The 17496-nt window shown below is 44.1% G+C and overlaps 1 protein-coding gene across 5 annotated transcripts in view; it reads left to right on the top strand.

The window, feature by feature from the left end:
* The window catches only part of rerea (arginine-glutamic acid dipeptide (RE) repeats a), a 131690-nt gene that overhangs the window by 83665 nt on the left and 30529 nt on the right, over positions 1-17496 (top strand). For 3 of the 5 annotated variants that reach the window (XM_062426393.1, XM_062426394.1, XM_062426391.1), the window contains 3 exons: positions 7185-7290; positions 8847-8943; positions 12240-12344. In XM_062426393.1, coding sequence (XP_062282377.1) covers positions 7185-7290; positions 8847-8943; positions 12240-12344 — 308 coding nt within the window. Of the gene's footprint in view, positions 1-7184; positions 7291-8846; positions 8944-12239; positions 12345-14152; positions 14459-17496 lie in introns of those variants that run through there. The other 2 variants (XM_062426396.1, XM_062426395.1) reach the window with 2 other exon arrangements.

Here is a 17496-nt window from a genome sequence, read left to right as displayed (position 1 = left end):
CACAACCTGTCCAACCTTTACACACCAATATTCTACCCTTGGCTGAATTTTATTTGCTGTGCATATTTATTACTACTTCATTCACCTGCACTTTTGCCTGAATCCTAATTTTGTGTATGTGTGTTAAACTAAGGGGGAGATCGATTAGCATTGGCTTAAGCAAGCCTTCTCATTTCCTGTCTTCCATTACAGTACTCATTCAGCCCACAGCTCCTTCTATGCCATGCCCACTGGTAGTCGCATGCACGCATGCAAGCACACGCACACACACACACGCACACACACACGCACACACACGCACACACGCACACACACGCACACACACACACACACACACACACACACACACACACACACACACAGGGTCTGGATTAGCCGGCTGGGCAGACGTCCAATATGACAAGTCCACACATACACAGAGCCTGATATTCATATCCTTTCTGCACGCCCCTCTCTGTGAGCAGTCCCCCTCTCTTCCTCCTCAGCAGTAGTCCAGTCAGTATTAGTAAGACGTCTCATTAGCTCACCAGGCTATGCTAACAAGGCAAAAATGGCCTTCCAAACCAAACACTGCACCGTTTAAACACTCTGCACAACACAAAGAAAGCCTGCGGTGTCCAAAAAACGTCAGCATTCCTCAGTCTTTTGTGTGTGTGTGTGTGTGTGTGTGTGTGTGTGTGTGTGTGTGTGTGTGTGTGTGTGTGTGTGTGTGTGTGTGTGTGTGTGTGTGTGTGTGTGTGTGTGTGTGTGTGTGTGTGTGTGTGTGTGTGTGTGTGTGTGTGTGTGTGTGTTACTCCGAATCCTGACTCACGGGTCTTACCTTGAGACCAGACAAGTCTCTGCTCTCAAGAGAACATCCCAGGCTATATGTGCAAACACACTAACACACACAGGAAGCCAGGTATCAAAGTGTGGTGGCTTTGAAGCAGCTAAATAAAAGGCTGAACGCAGAAATGACAATGTTTTCTGGCAGCCTCTAGCTGTATGTCTGTCTGAGAGGGAGAGCTTGGGCAATAAAGTCAGTATTATGATCTGAACACCCACATATGAGCTCTCCTAAACGCCTCCATCTGTCCTCACACAGCCCGCGTATGAAGTCTCACTTGGATCTGCATTCTAGTCTGTACCCCTGCTAGTGCTGCAAGGATTTCTGCCTGTGTTCTCAAAAAGGGGAAGATGTGCCTGTGTATTTATGTGCAGCTTAAAATCACTGAGAACAAGTTGTCAGGTCCCTTGTGCTGTCTGTCTGTGTTCTGCAGATAATGATCATCATTAGTGAGTGTATTCTTAAAGTCCTCTCTCTTTAGCCTTCCACCGCGCCACACTCTGTACCATCACTTAACTCGTCTTAGATTTCTTGGCTAAAACCACCGTGCAGCAGAAGTGTTTTGGAGGCAAAGGCAAATATTTAAGTTGGACACTGGCTATTTTATTGAGCACGCAGCCAAGGTTAGTGTGCTCGATTCTCACCACCTCTCTCTGTCTAGAAGGAGGGCAATGTGGTCAACATCATCCATTTTCTTATTATTCCTGCCATTAATTTTCTCTTTTTTTCCCACCGGGGACACGTTTGAAATAAAGGAGAGACGAAACAACGGCTCATGCAATTAGCCATGTTTGTTATCAGCGTGGAAGGAAGCCAGGTGCTGGACGAGCTCAGATGTGGCGGTCATGTGTGGTGCTTGTGACTCTCCAGTGTGTAAAGTCTGCCTGTGGTTGGCAGTATGATCAACCAGTAGTTGCCCAGAGCCCTCACGTCTTAATTAGTATCATCTGTGAGTTCCGCGTGACTCAACCCCTCTCCTCTTTCTCTTTAGCCTCGCCATCTCTGCCACCATCCCTCTTGCTTTTGCCTGGATGATAAGAGGACCTGTTAACATGCTCAGATGTGCTGCTGTATGCTGTCAATTTGTACAATGATACGAGTAGTGAATCTGTTGTAAAGTGCCCAATTCCTTGAAAGTGGGTTTTAAATTCACGGCAAGCGTGGGAGTTCATGTTCAAAGGTCCACACACACACACCAGAGCAACAAGAACAAATCTGCCCACTTTGAAACGGCTAATGCTCATTCAATCCAATATGGAGCCGGGCTGACAGATGGGCCCAGTGTGTTCAAAGCAGAGGGCTCTGATTTAATATCCAAACAGGTCAAGCCAAAGAGAGGCAGAGAGAGAGACACCCCTGTGTAGGCACGGCGCAAAGGTCCTGCCAGCACCGCCACCACAGCTGGGACTCACCTCAAACCCCCCCCTTCACCCCCTCCCCCTCCCACTCTCTCTCTCCCATTTGTTCTTGTTGCCAGGCGGAGAGGCAGGCTGCGCACAGTTCCTCCTTGCAAACGTTGTAATCAGCTTTTGTTTATGTGTTATTATATGTGCCTAAGAGAAGAAGGCTTAAGGAGCAGGTTATCCTTTCGTCCTTCCAACTAGCCAAGTGCACACTGTGAAGCCCATAAGGAGAGGAGGATTGCAGAGTTGAGTCCTGCTGCTGCTGCTGGCTCTGACAGCCTGATTTAGAGGTGCTTTCTCTTACCTCAGACACAGAGTCCCAGCCTGCCCCGCTCTACTGCAGGGCTGGGAGAAGAATTGTGGTGCTTACCCTGAAAGCCTGTTATTTGTGTGTGTGAGAGAAAGCATTGGCCTGTATATATATGTGTGTGTGTTTGCTCACACAGCATGCTGGCTTTTCTTTTTAACAACCTCCTTTGTCAGTCACTGAGATGTCGAAGATTGCACGAGCACAGCAGATCTCTTGTACTTCGCCAGTGTATATTCACATGCGCGCACACACATACACACATACAGTTTTTCAGTGTGTGTGTTTTCTGTCGTCCAGATGGAAGTGCTTATTGAGTGCTGGTGTGCTGGCGGATCTCTCTGTCTCAGAGAGTGAGAGAAAATAAGGGAGAGAAAGAAGGAAAATGAGGAAGACAGAAAGCCGAGTGGAAAACCCTTCCAATCAGATCCATCATCTTTGTGTGTGTGTTTATGCTAGTATATGTGTGATCTTCCCAGCCAGCTCTTCCTGCCTCCCCTCTCTAATCTTATCATGTCGGAGTAGCAGATTAGTCCTCCCAGATCACATCTCTGCCTCCAAATGCCACAATCAGCCTTTTGTTCTTTGGTTGTGCTTACTCTCCCCTTGCGGCAGGCGAGGTGAACACTCCCCCCCCACTCCGCCCTCCGTGCCACTTTGAGCCTCCGCCTGTCAATGTCACAGAGCTACCAGCCCTGATCTGCTATACCCGAGCCTCCCCTGCCCCAGGGGCGTTAGCTAACTAAGCTGTTAGCTCAGCAGCCTGCTAGCCTAGCTGAACTGCTTGACATTCCTTACTAACACTGAGCTGCTGCTGCTGCTGCTGCTGCTCTTGTCTGTTTGACCTCCCCCTCCTCCCTTCTCCCTCCCCTCGCTCTCCACCGTCTCCTTTGTCTGTGTGTTTCGGATCTGTCTTCCCTTCCTTACTCCTGGCCGCCACCTCTTGAAGGAAGTCATAGATCCTGCATGCTGATGTCACCAGTAAGAAGGGGGGGTGTCACTAACAGGGTTAGCAGAGGAAGAAGAGAGTGTTTGAAAAGCAGAGAAAATAAACAGAGGTTTCCTGTTAACGAGGTGCACTAGGGGCCTGTCATGTGGGAGCGGGAGGGTCTGGTTTTGTTTAAAGCAGAGCTCTAGTGTTACAGTGAGGGGAGGAGGAGGAACAGGGCATTAGGTTTGAGGGTTACAGGTTGTAACAACGTTCCCTTACTATTGTCACAGCTCAGCGTGGCTGAAAGGCAGTGACCATATTATAAAAGCCACAGTGAACAGATGTGGGAGAAAGTTGGGGCTCGCCTCTGCTGCAGTGCAACCATTGAAAGACTTACAGATATAGGTATTAGCCTCGTCATTAGTTGTGCATTGAAAAGCAGTTTATTGATTTCACACCCTCTCTCTTAGTTGAAAACATGGAATTAATCCCACAGTCAGTCCATGTTTTAAGAAGTTTACATCAGCAGATTTCCAGAGCTGGTTTCTTTTCCATTTTAAAGCCCTTCCTTGTAAAAAAAGAAAAAAAGAAAAAAGAAAGTCTGCCCTCTGTATTTCCCTCTTTCCCCTTTTTCTTTGTAGTGGTGTGTTCGTACACAGGGGCCCCAGCTCCAGAGCTGACTGCACACACATGCAGCCACACAAAGAAAAGTGCACAGCCATTATGGATCCAAGGGGCCAGCCACCTTTAGTGAGTCAGAGGGAGAATTAACCGACTTGCACAATGGCGCGCTTGTCTCAGCCACTTTAAAAGCGCAGATGAATGAATTGATTTGTTTTCTATTAATAGAGATAAAATGAGGATTCATTCAACGAGGAATATACTCACAAACATTTCCTAACATATAGTCTGCCCCCTTCTAATCCCATGCCATGTCCGTTGAGTGTGCCCAAGAATGCCACAAGCCAGGCCAGAGCCAGTGGAGGGAGGGGAGGTGCCATTGTGTTCAGCCCCAAAGCATGACTCTCAGATTTATATCTCCCCCATGAATAAAGGGGTAGCCTTGTACCCTTGGGGGTTTCAGTAAAGCAGCAGGAGGAGGATAGTTGTAATTTTAATTCCGAGGAAATGAGAAGGTCTTGCTCCTCCCATCTTAATCCCCCTCCCCCTTCTATCTGCTTTGCTCTGCTTCCTTGTGCTTTCTGTCCCCTTTCCTCCTTATTTCATTTCTTTCTCTCAGTAGTGGGTTAGTAAGTCTGTTGGCCTCTCCACAGAGAGCAGCATTCCCAGGGTTTAGGGCCCAGGAGGAGGGAGGGCAGGGCCATGTTTAGCCTCTGGCAGGACAGACAAAGATGGCGGACATTGTACGGGGCTCAGCTCCACTAGGCTCTCTACAGGCAGCGAGGAATGTCTCTAATCAATTCAGCATTGTGGTTCTCTCTTATATGTCCTCTCTCTGTTATTTTCTATGGCAGACTTAGCAAAAACCCAGACAATACAACTAGTAGTTCGTGTGGCTAGTCTGAGCTGTCTATCATCCCCCTTCATTTTCTCCTCGCGTTATCTACTCATTTTTCCACCCCGCATGTTTATAGAATTTTGATAATTGAAAGCTATGCTTCACTCCCACTATGTGCTCCATATGTTGCACTCTGTCTTTCTGTCCCATCTCCCTTCCTCTTTTGCATGAGAGGGCTTAATGCCGCTGTGAGCTTCTAAACAGCAATCTGCTCTGGAGAGCAGCAGCTACTCTGTAGTGGCGAGGACACTGATGACTGCTGAAGTGACATTCACTCTTTTCTTCGGCCCATTTAGTTAGTTTAAAATAATACAGGCTTGTGAAATAAAGTGTAAAACCGGTGTGTGTGTGTGTGTGCACTTCTTTCCGCCTGCTTGTGCTTTTCTGTTTGCATCAGGCTCTGTGTTCCATCTCTGAAATCCCTTTGATTTTGTGTTTTCACAGACAGAAAATGAAATGTTCAGGTAACACACTGGCAGCATTTAGTCTCCTTAAAGTATTAATTATGTATAAGCGCTAGATAACTACTTGTTCTGCTGTGGCAGGAAGCCTGTTTGTCTAGAAGGCAACAGTGTCTGTATACTGGATAGACAAGAGGTTGGGATGGGTGGGCTTACTGCTGGGTGGGAGGGGGGGAGGGACATGACGTCATTGCACACATTTCTTCACACAAAGTATGTCTACGTGCTCAGGGGGTCTGTGTCTGGTCCATCAATGTGGCTCTCTGTTGAATCATGAGCAAAGTGTCTGTCTGTGTGTGTGTGTGTGTGTGTGTGTGTGTGTGTGTGTGTGTGTGTGTGTGTGTGTGTGTGTGTGTGTGTGTGTGTGTGTGTGTGTGTGTGTGTGTGTGTGTGTGTGTGTGTGTGTGTGTGTGTGTGTGTGTGTGTGTGTGTGTGTGTGTGTGTGTGTGTGAATACTGACACAGTCATCTAGAGCAGTTAATGCAGCTGACTAACTGCGTGCCAGCTGCTGTTTAACACGTCCAGGCTCACTTACTCACTCACAACTCCTCCATAATCAAGGTAGAAGAGAGAGAGGAATGAGGGAAGGAAAATGGGGAGGTGGTGGTGTGGAGCGTCGGAATGAGAAGGAGGGAGGAAGGAATGGAGAGAATGGGAAAAGCAGAGGTGGGCTTGAGGGTTTAGGGAGGTAATTTGCTTGGCTGCGTGTGCTCAGCCTCCTCCCCAGTGACATAACAGAACAATGTACTCTAAAGGCTTTAAATATCTTAACTCTGACCTCATGTTCCTGTACACATGCACAGATACAGTGAAGAGCCTGGATGTTTAAACTGCCTGTGTTCGATTACCATAGACTTTTTTTCCTCCTCCTCACATTTTTGTTCCATTTTTCCATACACTCATCTCTCCTCTGCTCCATGGGTGGTATCAGTGTTGGTGCAGGTGTCTCTGCCGTGTAGTACAATGCAGTGCAGTGCAACTGAGCCCTTAATAAAGATGGCTGGGGCCAAAAGGATTGCGTCGCAGTCCAGCGCCCAGCCCAGTAGCCTTTCTAATGTTCTTTCAAAGCACTGTGACGGACAGTTGAGCTTATGTGAAGGCACAATAAATATTTTACAACATGAAATGAAAACAGTATTTTGCCCTTTGTCATCCCTCACCTCTGCGCTGGCCTCAGTTTCTACCATTCCCCCCTCCCTCCCCCCACTGTTTTTCATGTACTGGCCCTTGCAAAGCTCTCTTCCTGCCTCAGTGCTTCCACTTGCTGGTCATGTAAAGAATTACAGGCCTTTGCTGACTTGCACTCTGTCAGTAAGCCAGTGGGTGGCAGCATTTAGAGTATAAAATTCAAAGCATAGTAAAATGATGATGTATCTGTGCATGAGGCAACTTAAAAAGCCCAAAAGTATGTTAAAATCATTTCATAGCTCATTTGAAGCAGATGACTGGTTTGTAGTAAGCAGAGATTGAATGTTCATCCATCCCCCTCATGGTTTTTCTCTCTCCACACTTCCACCAGCAACAGCCATCCCACTGTTTACTTTATTAAAGCTCTAAATGCTCTGCAATCCCTTTTTAATTGACTTGGTCTCTCTGCATGCTTTCTGGCAACAGCCTGCGAGTCTCATAAACAATGTGCAGCACCACTGTCTGCCAGGGGGGTGGTTGGTTACGTCATAATCAAACAAAATGATGTCTACCTCCTGCTCACTTGCTCTGTGTCTTTCTGTGTTGCAGAGTAAACGGGACCACCTGCTGATGAATGTGAAATGGTACTACCGCCAGTCAGAGGTGCCCGACTCTGTCTACCAGCACCTGGTGCAGGATCGCAACAATGAGAACGGTGAGACCACCTTGTGTGCACTGAAACACATCCTCACATGTGTTTATATTGTGTACACAATTCACACACACACATTTACTTGCTCTCTAATCCAACTTTCAATATCCCTTCTTCACAAACACACACACTCACACACACCTGCCTCTGCTCTCCAGACTGTTGAGGGATATAAGAGCGAGCTGTGAGAATTGCATTTCAAACACAAAGCAGAAGACTGTGTCCCAGGCAGCCAAGCCAATCCCGCAGCTCTGTGCCGTTCCCCGGGTAACCCTCCTTTAGGCCAGACAGCAGCACTGTCAAGTGTTAATAACCCGCAGTGCCATGTGGCCCTTGAGGACACACACACACACACACACACAAACACTCAACACCACCAGTAACAGCGGGCTCATCACTCTCTAACACGTACATCATCTACAAGAACATCACTGTTTATCATCTTGATGACAGAAAGAAAATGTCATGGAGACTATCTTTATCTATCTTTGACTTGTAATAGTTTGAATAATCATCTGATTAGTATTTAGTATTTACAAAGTAGATCCACAACACCATATTGTTTTTTTTGTCTTTTTATTCATATTAAATGAACAATACCTTCTTTTTTTTTTTAATATTTGATAAATGAAGCCATCACATAAACCGTCATGTGTCTTTGAGTATTTAATAAAATACTTTAAGTAAAACTTACTAACTTACTATAATTTTTGTTTGTGAATGTGCAGATACTTGTTTTTTATTTTAGTTTTTAAATGTTTTAAACAAACAGTTTCCAAGGACGACTTCTCAGATGGTTCTGTGTGACAAACCATCTGGTGCGTCAGGTTACACACACTCACCAGCAGTTGGCACTTCCTGTTAGCTAACATATCCCTAATGGCTGAGCTTTCCTCTGTTGGGCCCACAGAATACAGTCCACTCTTAATATATGCTATGAAGAAAAAAAAAACAGCCATGTAACCATAAAACAAATGCGTTTGCAGTCACACTTACTACTACACAGGGTGTTTGGCTGTGTCACTTTGTGTCAGAGCTTTAGTTCAGGTTGTCATTGGGGTTATCAACAAAACACCACACGCGCTGTTCCAGATACAGATTCAGTGCAGTGCGGCGCACCGCTCACTATCTGCAGTCTGTCCTTGCAGCAGGGACTCTGGATTATTAGAATTGATGTCACAAGGCTGGAGCACAGTGGCCACAGCACGACACAACTCGAGTCATTTGTCAACGACGGGTCCTGGCTCATTCTCAGTACTGCTGATGCGTCTTAACCCCCACAAGGGTCATTTCACTTGAGAACTGCACATTATGTCCTCTCCTCGGGGGACCACATTTTATTGGCTTTATTGAATTATGTGGCACAATATTGACCTCCACAGATGTACTTGTTAGTTTGAGTGTATGCAGAGCCATCCTCATGATTTTATTAGTGACTTCAAATACCTGAGCTACTTAATCTCTGTTCCCTCTTTGTCATAGGTGAATGAGTTTGGTTGTCTTTTGCAGTATATATCATGTAGATATTTATTCATTCATACTGTGTTTTTTTTCTCCAGACTCTGGCCGGGAGCTGGTTATCACAGACCCAGTGGTCAGGAGTCGAGAACTCTTCATCTCTGACTATGTGGACACGTATCATGCTGCTGCTCTCAGGTAAACAAACACTCACATGTTTCTGTACATCCACACACACAAAGATAAGTGGTACTAAAAGATAGAAGCTGCAGTTCGACAGGACAGTACCAAGTGTCCACCCTGAAAGGTCCAGTAACATGGATATTTTTTGCCAACATTTATTACATTTTAATGACCATATGAAAGATCCAGTTTCTTGGCACATTTTGTGGTGCTTTGTACCTCTAATGATGCTTGAAAAATCGATGTCAGGTTAGCCTACAGCTACAGTAACCCATAGGGATATTTATTGTACAAAAGTGTCTTTCTATTCCATGAAAATCATATTTTTACTGTTACCAAGCTTGTGCTATTAAACCTACTATTCATGCTTCAAGCAAACACTGTTCTTATAAAGTACTCAATCAGCACATAGTGACTAACACACCCTGTGTTTTATTAGACACTCTTCTATCATAAAATGCTTTCCTGCTGCAGTCCAGACTCAGGAAACAGAGAATGACTACAGTGTTCTACATTTATCCTGACGTATCTATATTTTTCTCTTCCTGTGTTTTTATCAGCTCTTGTTGCACTAACTTTTAATGGCATTTATGTAACATTCAAACGATTGCAACTCCATAAAGGTGGTCGCAAATCCGAATGAAATCATTATCATCCAATCTCAAAAATACTTAAGCTACTCGATAATGAACAGAGAAATCCTTTTTATCCATGTATTCCATACTAACTCCATTTCAGTCCAGCTTCAGGTCAAAGTTATTAACAGCATAGTTTCAGCATTAGACAACGAAAATCACTGTGCTGCTGGGATTTAATTAAATCTTTTGACACCACTCTCTGCTTTTACAACTTTCTTCTTTGGGTTGCAATGCAGAATTATCTCACTGATAGGTCTCAATGTGTCAAAATAGGTAATATTCAGTCCTCTTTTCTCACCATTAAAAGGGAGTTTCCCAAAGTTCTGGCCTTGGATCAATCTTATTCAATGTTATTCACTATTTATGACTCAGATGACATGGTCCTTTATTCTTGTGCAGATTCTCTTCATGCTGCCTCTCAAAATCTACAGCTATGATTTAACCTCCTTCAGAAACAGCTTAATGACTTGAAACTGGTTCTAAACTGTGCAAAGACAAAATGCTATAAATACTGACTATGGTAGTTTTTGAAATTCATTCTGTTAATAACTTAAGAGAGAGAGTGCAATACTATGATATAATTATAATGTATCCTCCTTTTACTTATGTTCCTTATATATTCCTTATGCTCTTATTCTCCTTTTACTTTTTAGCATTGTTAATTTTTTACCTTGTTTTTAAAGGCACATATTCTTCTTTTATTGCTGTTAGATTTTATTGTATGTCTGTTCATCTGCATCATTGAAAATGAAGATTTTCCCTCAATGTGTTTAAAATAAATAAAATTAATGAATGAGAACAGAAAAGTCTTTCTCGCAAAGATAGGTTGTGACAAACATCAAAAACTGCACAGACTTTAATGAGAGTGCTGGGTACTCCTGCTTTTGTTGGATCTAAAAGTTAAGTTATGATAGGTTGTTTTGTTTTTTTAGTTATAACACAAGGGTACTGTCTGATGATAATTAAAGCAGCCTGTCTTGTTCAGCATCTGTCAGATCATCTGGCCTTTCTGCTGCATCAGCAGAAAAGGGGTCTCTGATCCACTCGGGCCTGGCATTAACCGGGAAGTACACTGTGAACTGTACTCATGGTCTGCCATGGATAAGAGGTGCTGAGCTATTGCATCTTTAAGTGAAGTGTCAGATGAACCCAGCTCCAGGCGGGTCTCCCAAGTTGGAGAAGCAAAAATATCCACAACCTTGACCTTGATGGCAAGCAGCTGCAGTTTTTCTTCAGTGCAGTGATTTTGTCATTCACGTCAAAAACTATCATGACTACCTGTAGTCTCATGTTGATCTCATTTAGATGTGAAATGATGTCTGTTGGAGAAGCTAATTTTGCCAGCCACCATGAGTCATAGAACAGGTTAGCCTGAGTGAACAGTTGCTCTTGTAAAAAAATGAATTACAAAAACCCTCACTTCAGAGAGCTGTTTGGAGAGCCTTGGTAGTAGTTTCTCTCTCGATAGCCATTTAACTTCTATATGCAACAGAAGTTGCACATGTTCACGGCCCATTTCGTTGCAGAGCACACTGAGCAAACAAAGAGTTCATATGTCAAGCTTTGTTTAATTGACAACATTGATAGCAGCGACTAGCACAGACTTAAGTTCCGCGGGCATCTTCCCAACGGCCATGGCCTCGGGATGTATGCTCCAATGGCTACATTTGACATTTTGTATTATCTGGCATGTCCGTGCCACTACATTGTGTTTATGTAATAACTATTATCGCTTATAAAATTAAGTTAAATGACTCGGGCCAGTTGGAGTGCAATTGTTGAGCCTTTCAGCAAGAATCACAGTTTGGGAATCATTGCTCGAAAATAAAACTGATAGCACTCACTCTGTCTGTGCTTAGTACCAGGAGAAAGGCAAACAGCCATAATCATTTTGTTAGTCTGAAATCAGATATTCAGTCTTCATTCTGCAATCTTGCCGTTGTCTCTTCATCCACTCCTGCCTGACCACCCTCCCTCCTCTCCCACTTCCCCTTTTCCCTTAACCAGAACCATCTGTGGGCAGCACAGCGGCGAGCAGTCAAAGCCATGTCTCCCAGAAACCACTGATTTCAGGGCAAATTAGCTGCAACTTCTCCTACACAGAGCACCCTTTGATTTGACTTATTCTCCAGGCTTTAGATAAACGGGAGGGAATTCCAGTGGGATGCTGTAATGCCGCAGCTCTCCAGAAAACAGCCCTCCTTAGCACCCTTTAATCTTTTCAGGGGGAGGAAGATACTGTTTCTCTGCAAGGCAGCCTAGCTTCACATGCCTGTGATGTCTGTTATTTTGATAGAGCCAGACATCAGGGTGCTGGAAACAGGAAATGGTATCAAGATGTGGTCAGAGCCTCTGCCTGCTCAGCTCATTGGGGGGTGGTGATAGTTTTGGGAGGGATACACACAGGTTGAACTTCTGTTCAGATCTCAGCAGCATCTGTCTCCCACCCCTCAGCTGCAACAGACGAGGGAGGGTTGACATGTTCAGCTGGTGTTTATGGGTTCACTAGCCAGAGTTAGTGAAGTCAGCAGGCACTGACAGGCACAAGATACCTGCTGTTGTACGTGTCACCTCCAATAGATGAGGCTCTAATTAGGACTTCTACCTCTCCTGCTAGGGTTTCACTTTGTCATGTGCTTGTTTTGTCTAATCTCTGTTTTCTCTCTCACACAGGGGGAAATGCAACATTTCCCATTTCTCTGACATTTTTGCTGCCAGGGAGTTCAAAGCCCGCATTGACTCCTTTTTCTATATCCTCGGATATAACCCAGAGACCAGGTGAGGAGCTTTCTGTCCAGTTAATTCCACTAATTAACTTCCCTTCTCAATCCCCCACAGCCCGGAAATGTTTGCTTAACTCTCCACAAAACTGACATACTTTTAAGTTACGGTAATAAAAAAGTATACCCACAAGACAGCATTGTGGGTAATATATTGATTTATATTGATTTTTGGAGTTTCGATTAATCTCATGGTAATTACCATATGATACATCCCTAGAGATATAAACATGTGTATGATGACACCAAAAGGCAGAAAATATGTATTATTTTTGCTTTTTGTTGTAGAATCACTCAACTGTAACATGAAGGCTCAAAAGTTTTTAAAGATAATGAAAATACTTTTCTCTGTTTCATTACACATGAGCTTTCTCCTTTTTTAGAATTGGTTACACATTGGTATGTCTTACTGAAAACTGTACTGTCAATGTTATGAATGGTGTTAACGCAGTATAATTATGGGGCTGTAGAATTGTCATGATGTTTGTCAAATTACAACTTTTAATTACTATTACAACAACTGTATTTTAAGTGACTAGTCTGATTAAGATTATGTTTGTCATGTCACAATATGAAAAGAATGAAGTTAATGATGGCTGAATTCCACCTACCTGCTTTAGTTTTCAGGGTCCTGTTAGTTTGGGGTTTTTTTTCAACATCACTTTCTGCAAAGACCCTGCCTACTCTGCTGATTGGCTCTGACCCTGATACTCTTAACCTAACCCTAACCATTATCACACCTAATGCCTAAACCAAACCAACCCAACCAACGAAAGCAATGAGTCCTAGCCAATCAGATGCAGAGTAGGGTGGTCCTGGTATTATTGTGCATGCTGGCTCACTGTTACACTGTCATGATTTACTGGGATGCTTTTATATAGTGTTATGAGTAACACCTGTGCATTTCCTGCTCTGACAAGTTCAAATATCTGCTGTGCATGACAGTTATCCTTTCATACTTATAATGGCATACTGCATTTGTTTCATCATGTCTAGTTGCAATGGTGATTATTGATGGTGTTTAATATAATTGTTATACTACTACTACTACTACTACTACTACTTATAATAATGATAATATAAACTCCTTTGGGGTAATCAGTGTAGTATCGGTTCAAAAAAAACCTCTCCAGTGGGTTTTAAATTTTTTTTTTAAAAGGATAAAATAAACCATGTTCACTGGTAACAGCTTATCCCCGCTGCTGTGATGTGGTGGTGGTGAGGTGTGTGTGATGACTTTTGATTTAAAGTAGTTTTTTTAATGTGTTTTCTTTTCTATACCAGCTCAGCTGATTGCAATGCACAGTGGTGAATATCCTTTGTAAAAAATGCGAAGGATCACTAGATGACATTTTAGTGTGTTTTTGTTGTGCTATAATGGTAATTATCAGGGCATATATTGTTTCCAGCATCTTAATATTTACCTTTGTATCATTGATGGTGTGTATAGTTGTCCTTTGACTTGACCCAAATATTTTCACATGTAAAAAATGGACATGTGGGGTATGTTGGTTGGTTATTGCACATGATGAGCTGTTGACTTAAGTGGTGGACCCTGATTGTTGTTATCCACTGGTGGATGCAGTGACAGCTCTCCTTGTTATTGGCACTGAGGGTTGCCAGTTGGGAACCCCCTCCTTCAGAGCCCCGCTCAGTCTCAGTCTTCCGCTCCCTCCCTCCCCTCCTCTCCTCTCCTCTCCTCTCCTCTCCTCCGCTCGTTTGGTATTCTAAGCGGGGTGTCTGCAGCCTCGCAATTTCACTCTTGTTTATTATGGCGCAGACATACGAGGAGAGATGAATTCCGTATCCTGCATGCGTGTCCGCCTGTGTGTGACTGTACGTGTGTGCGCGCGCTCGTGTGCGAGGTCGCAGCACATGCTCAGTAGTGTCTATATAAAAGCGAGCCGAGCTTGCGACGCTGTACGTGCAGGCTGAGGTCACAGCACAAGCTCAGTGAATACCTCTCCGGAGCGAGTGCGTGGTTCTCCATTTTGAGCACCTAGACTTAGGTGGGAGAGGGGAGTTAATACCACCGAGCATTATACACACAGTGTCACCACCAACCCTTTAGGGCTCGATGTCAGAAATGGAAGATTTGTTCAGTCCCCGGAGGTAGGTCTGCCATCATATTCTAGTGCTTTCTCGTGCCGTTATTAGTTGCTGCGCGAGTGTCGCTCGTCTTATTTTCATGGATCGCATTACAGTTGTCTGACAAAACTGTGCGATGTGTGCGAGCTGTCCGCATCACTGTCATGGTGTGTAGAGGCTGTGTTTTGTGTCGGAAAGCCCGAAAGCGAGTGTGCACATTGTGTCAGTAGCAGGAGGATTGAATGCTGTTGAACATGCAGGCTGTCACAGCAGACCACATACCGTTACGCGTTTTGCATCATACCTTAAATAAAACGCTACCATTAAAAGTCCTCATGTATGCACAGTGTTTGCGATGCATCCGTGTGTGTTCTATTGACAAATGTGCGCCCAGCGTGGTTATATGATGGCTATAAGAGCCGGAGAGGCTGCCCTGGCTCCATTTTGCAGCTCCTGTTTACAATCGAGATGACATGGCGCATGGAGCAGCGCCGGGCTGCACACAAAAGCTGAGCCGGCTCTGCCACCCCTGCCTCCAGCTGTGATGTGTACACGCTGCCTGTCATGGTATTTAAACACGACCAAGTTGGGGTCTGTTTTCTCTGTGCTGCAATTATGTCAGTGTGCCACAGGCTCGCGCTGTGATTGGCTGAAATTGATGGAGGGGGCGGGGCTATCATTGATTGCACAGACACACACACACTAAGTTGACCAGACTGTCGCGTTGTTGTTTGGGTTTAATAAGTAAGCCTGTAATTACTTGACAAGATTGAATGCTAATGCTGCGTTAGATCTGAACTTGTTGTGGTTATTATTGTTTATAATGCTAGGCAGCAGGCTTTGTGCAGCTTATTAGAGGACATAAGGAAACTTTTATTACAAGAAGTCAGTGTTATGACTAATTCTGCTGGCACACTGGCTAAGATAGAAGTCAAATGATGTGTGCCTTTCTTATTTACATTTACAGTCAAAAAAAATTAATACAATCATCTGAGTAATTAATTTTTTCCAGAATAGTAAATAATACTCAACTCTGATATATATAATATTGGTATTGTTGCAAGATATATAAGTCTGATTTTACCACATGCTTGCAAGTGCTTTGCTTGTTCAGTAGGCTTCTCCTGGTTGAGTATACCTGCAGTCTTTATGGAGACTCCTGAGAGCTCCCTGCTGCGATACATCTGTAGTCCTCCTCCTCTCTCAAGACCTGTGCAGCATTCCATCTGAATGTCGACCGTCTGCTCTCAAGATTTGCCTGAGTAAAACATGGCTGTCTTTAGACGCTGTTCTCATTCTGGTGCACAGGTCCTCATTTGTCATCCTTACAGCCTCCTGCCAAACGTACCGCAGACCTGGCCTACTGCATATTGTCAGGAACACATTTGTAGAAGTTTCTCCCAGCAGTAATGCAGACCAGACCCTCACTCACTCTGTACATTCAACATTTCTATGGGTCAGTAGACAACATGCACGCATTAGATTGTTATAACCATCCAGCAGTGTAGATATGAAGTGTATCTGTATGTATAGAGGGCTGTATGTGAGTGTTGGCCTGTTAGTAAAAGGCAGGATCATGTTTTTCATTAATCTCTCATGAACTATAGAGAGCTAATAGCTAGTTCTACGCTACTCACTTGTAATAACACTTTTAAAAGTTGAGTTGAGGGTTTGAACTAGAGCCAAGTTTCATATCGAGCCAAACGGTGTCTGAGGAAACACAGCCTGATGGAGCATTTAAATGTTCTGAAATCATTGTGAAACCTTTAAATTCTTTTTTTAAGATAGTTTTTCAGGCTTTTTGCCTTTATTTGACATACAGTGTAGAAACAGGGAACTATGGAGAGAGGGGGAGGTATGCCTAGCTGCACAGGTCCCTCGGCCGGGAGTCCAACCATGGATGTTGCGGTCATGTGGTGTGCGCTTTAACCATTAAGCCACCTAATGACGTAGGAAGCCATCATATTCTACTTTTATCAGCATTATACATCGCTTCGGGTTCCCGTTGTCTGCCAAATTGCGATAGGTTACATTTTTAGTTTGTCTTGTGCTCTGAGAATGTTTGTAATAAAGTGAAATGAAGTGTTTCGACATGCACTGGAGCAGCAGACTGTCCTGGCAGACCCGGGGTCATTTACTGCAGCTGAAACCCAGTTTTTGGCCTGTGCTGATATCGTCTGTGCCAGTACTTCTGTCAGCCATAGTTCATAATATTATGGATTACTGCTCTAATCACTCTGTCTTGTGCGGAGGAGGAGGTCTGTGAGGAAGGGGAAAGAGGCGTCGGGTCAAATATGTACCCGTCACTGGGTTTTGCGGTTGGAGGACTGTAAAGAGACCACAGGGCTGTGGTCTCTCAGGTTTCCGCCAGGTCTCCATGATTGAGTATGAGCTTCTTCGGGTGCAAATCACGCTGACAGATTCTGGGCCGCCCCGCACTTGGCTGTATGAAAATCGGCGCTGTTACCTAGGCAACAGAGGGAAAGGCTTTTCAAAAGGAACATCTTGTCATTTTCTTTAATCCACTGCAGCTGGAGATTCGGAACACTATTATTAAATTGCAGTTGCTATGGCTACCAACATTTGTAACAGCAGCCGTTTCAGAGGCTCTTGTCCTACTCCCTGCATATCCAGAGCCAGCCCCCACCACCCCCCATCCCTCCTCCTCCTCCTCCTCCTCCTTTTAGGGGATTCTGTTTTATTGCTGCATCCACAATTTCAGGCCTGCAAATGTGCTCTGCTCAGCTCGCTGTGCAGGAGCAGTCAACCAGGAATATTCTCCTGAAATCTTTATTTGTTCTTCAGATAATATTTTATAACGCTGTGTACTTTTCTCACATGTGACTTGCCTGTAAAGATTTTACAATAGAAAATATAGGCCTTGTTTCCTTGGTCTGTATATGACCTTTTCCTGCTCATGAATTGTTGGTGTCTTGCATGCTTTGAAGTTTCATTTAGTTATGATACGCTGATGTGACTTTGTAGTTGTTTAACTGATTCAACAGGCAGATGGATTTCTTTCAGCTAACTTTGAAATACTGCCAAGTAAATATTTTGTTTCA

The sequence above is a fragment of the Scomber scombrus genome, chromosome 10 (assembly GCF_963691925.1).
Source record: "Scomber scombrus chromosome 10, fScoSco1.1, whole genome shotgun sequence".
Classification (NCBI taxonomy): Eukaryota; Metazoa; Chordata; class Actinopteri; order Scombriformes; family Scombridae; genus Scomber; species Scomber scombrus.
The sequence above is the reverse complement of the archived record's forward strand: the minus strand, read 5'-3'. Positions and strand labels throughout refer to the sequence as shown.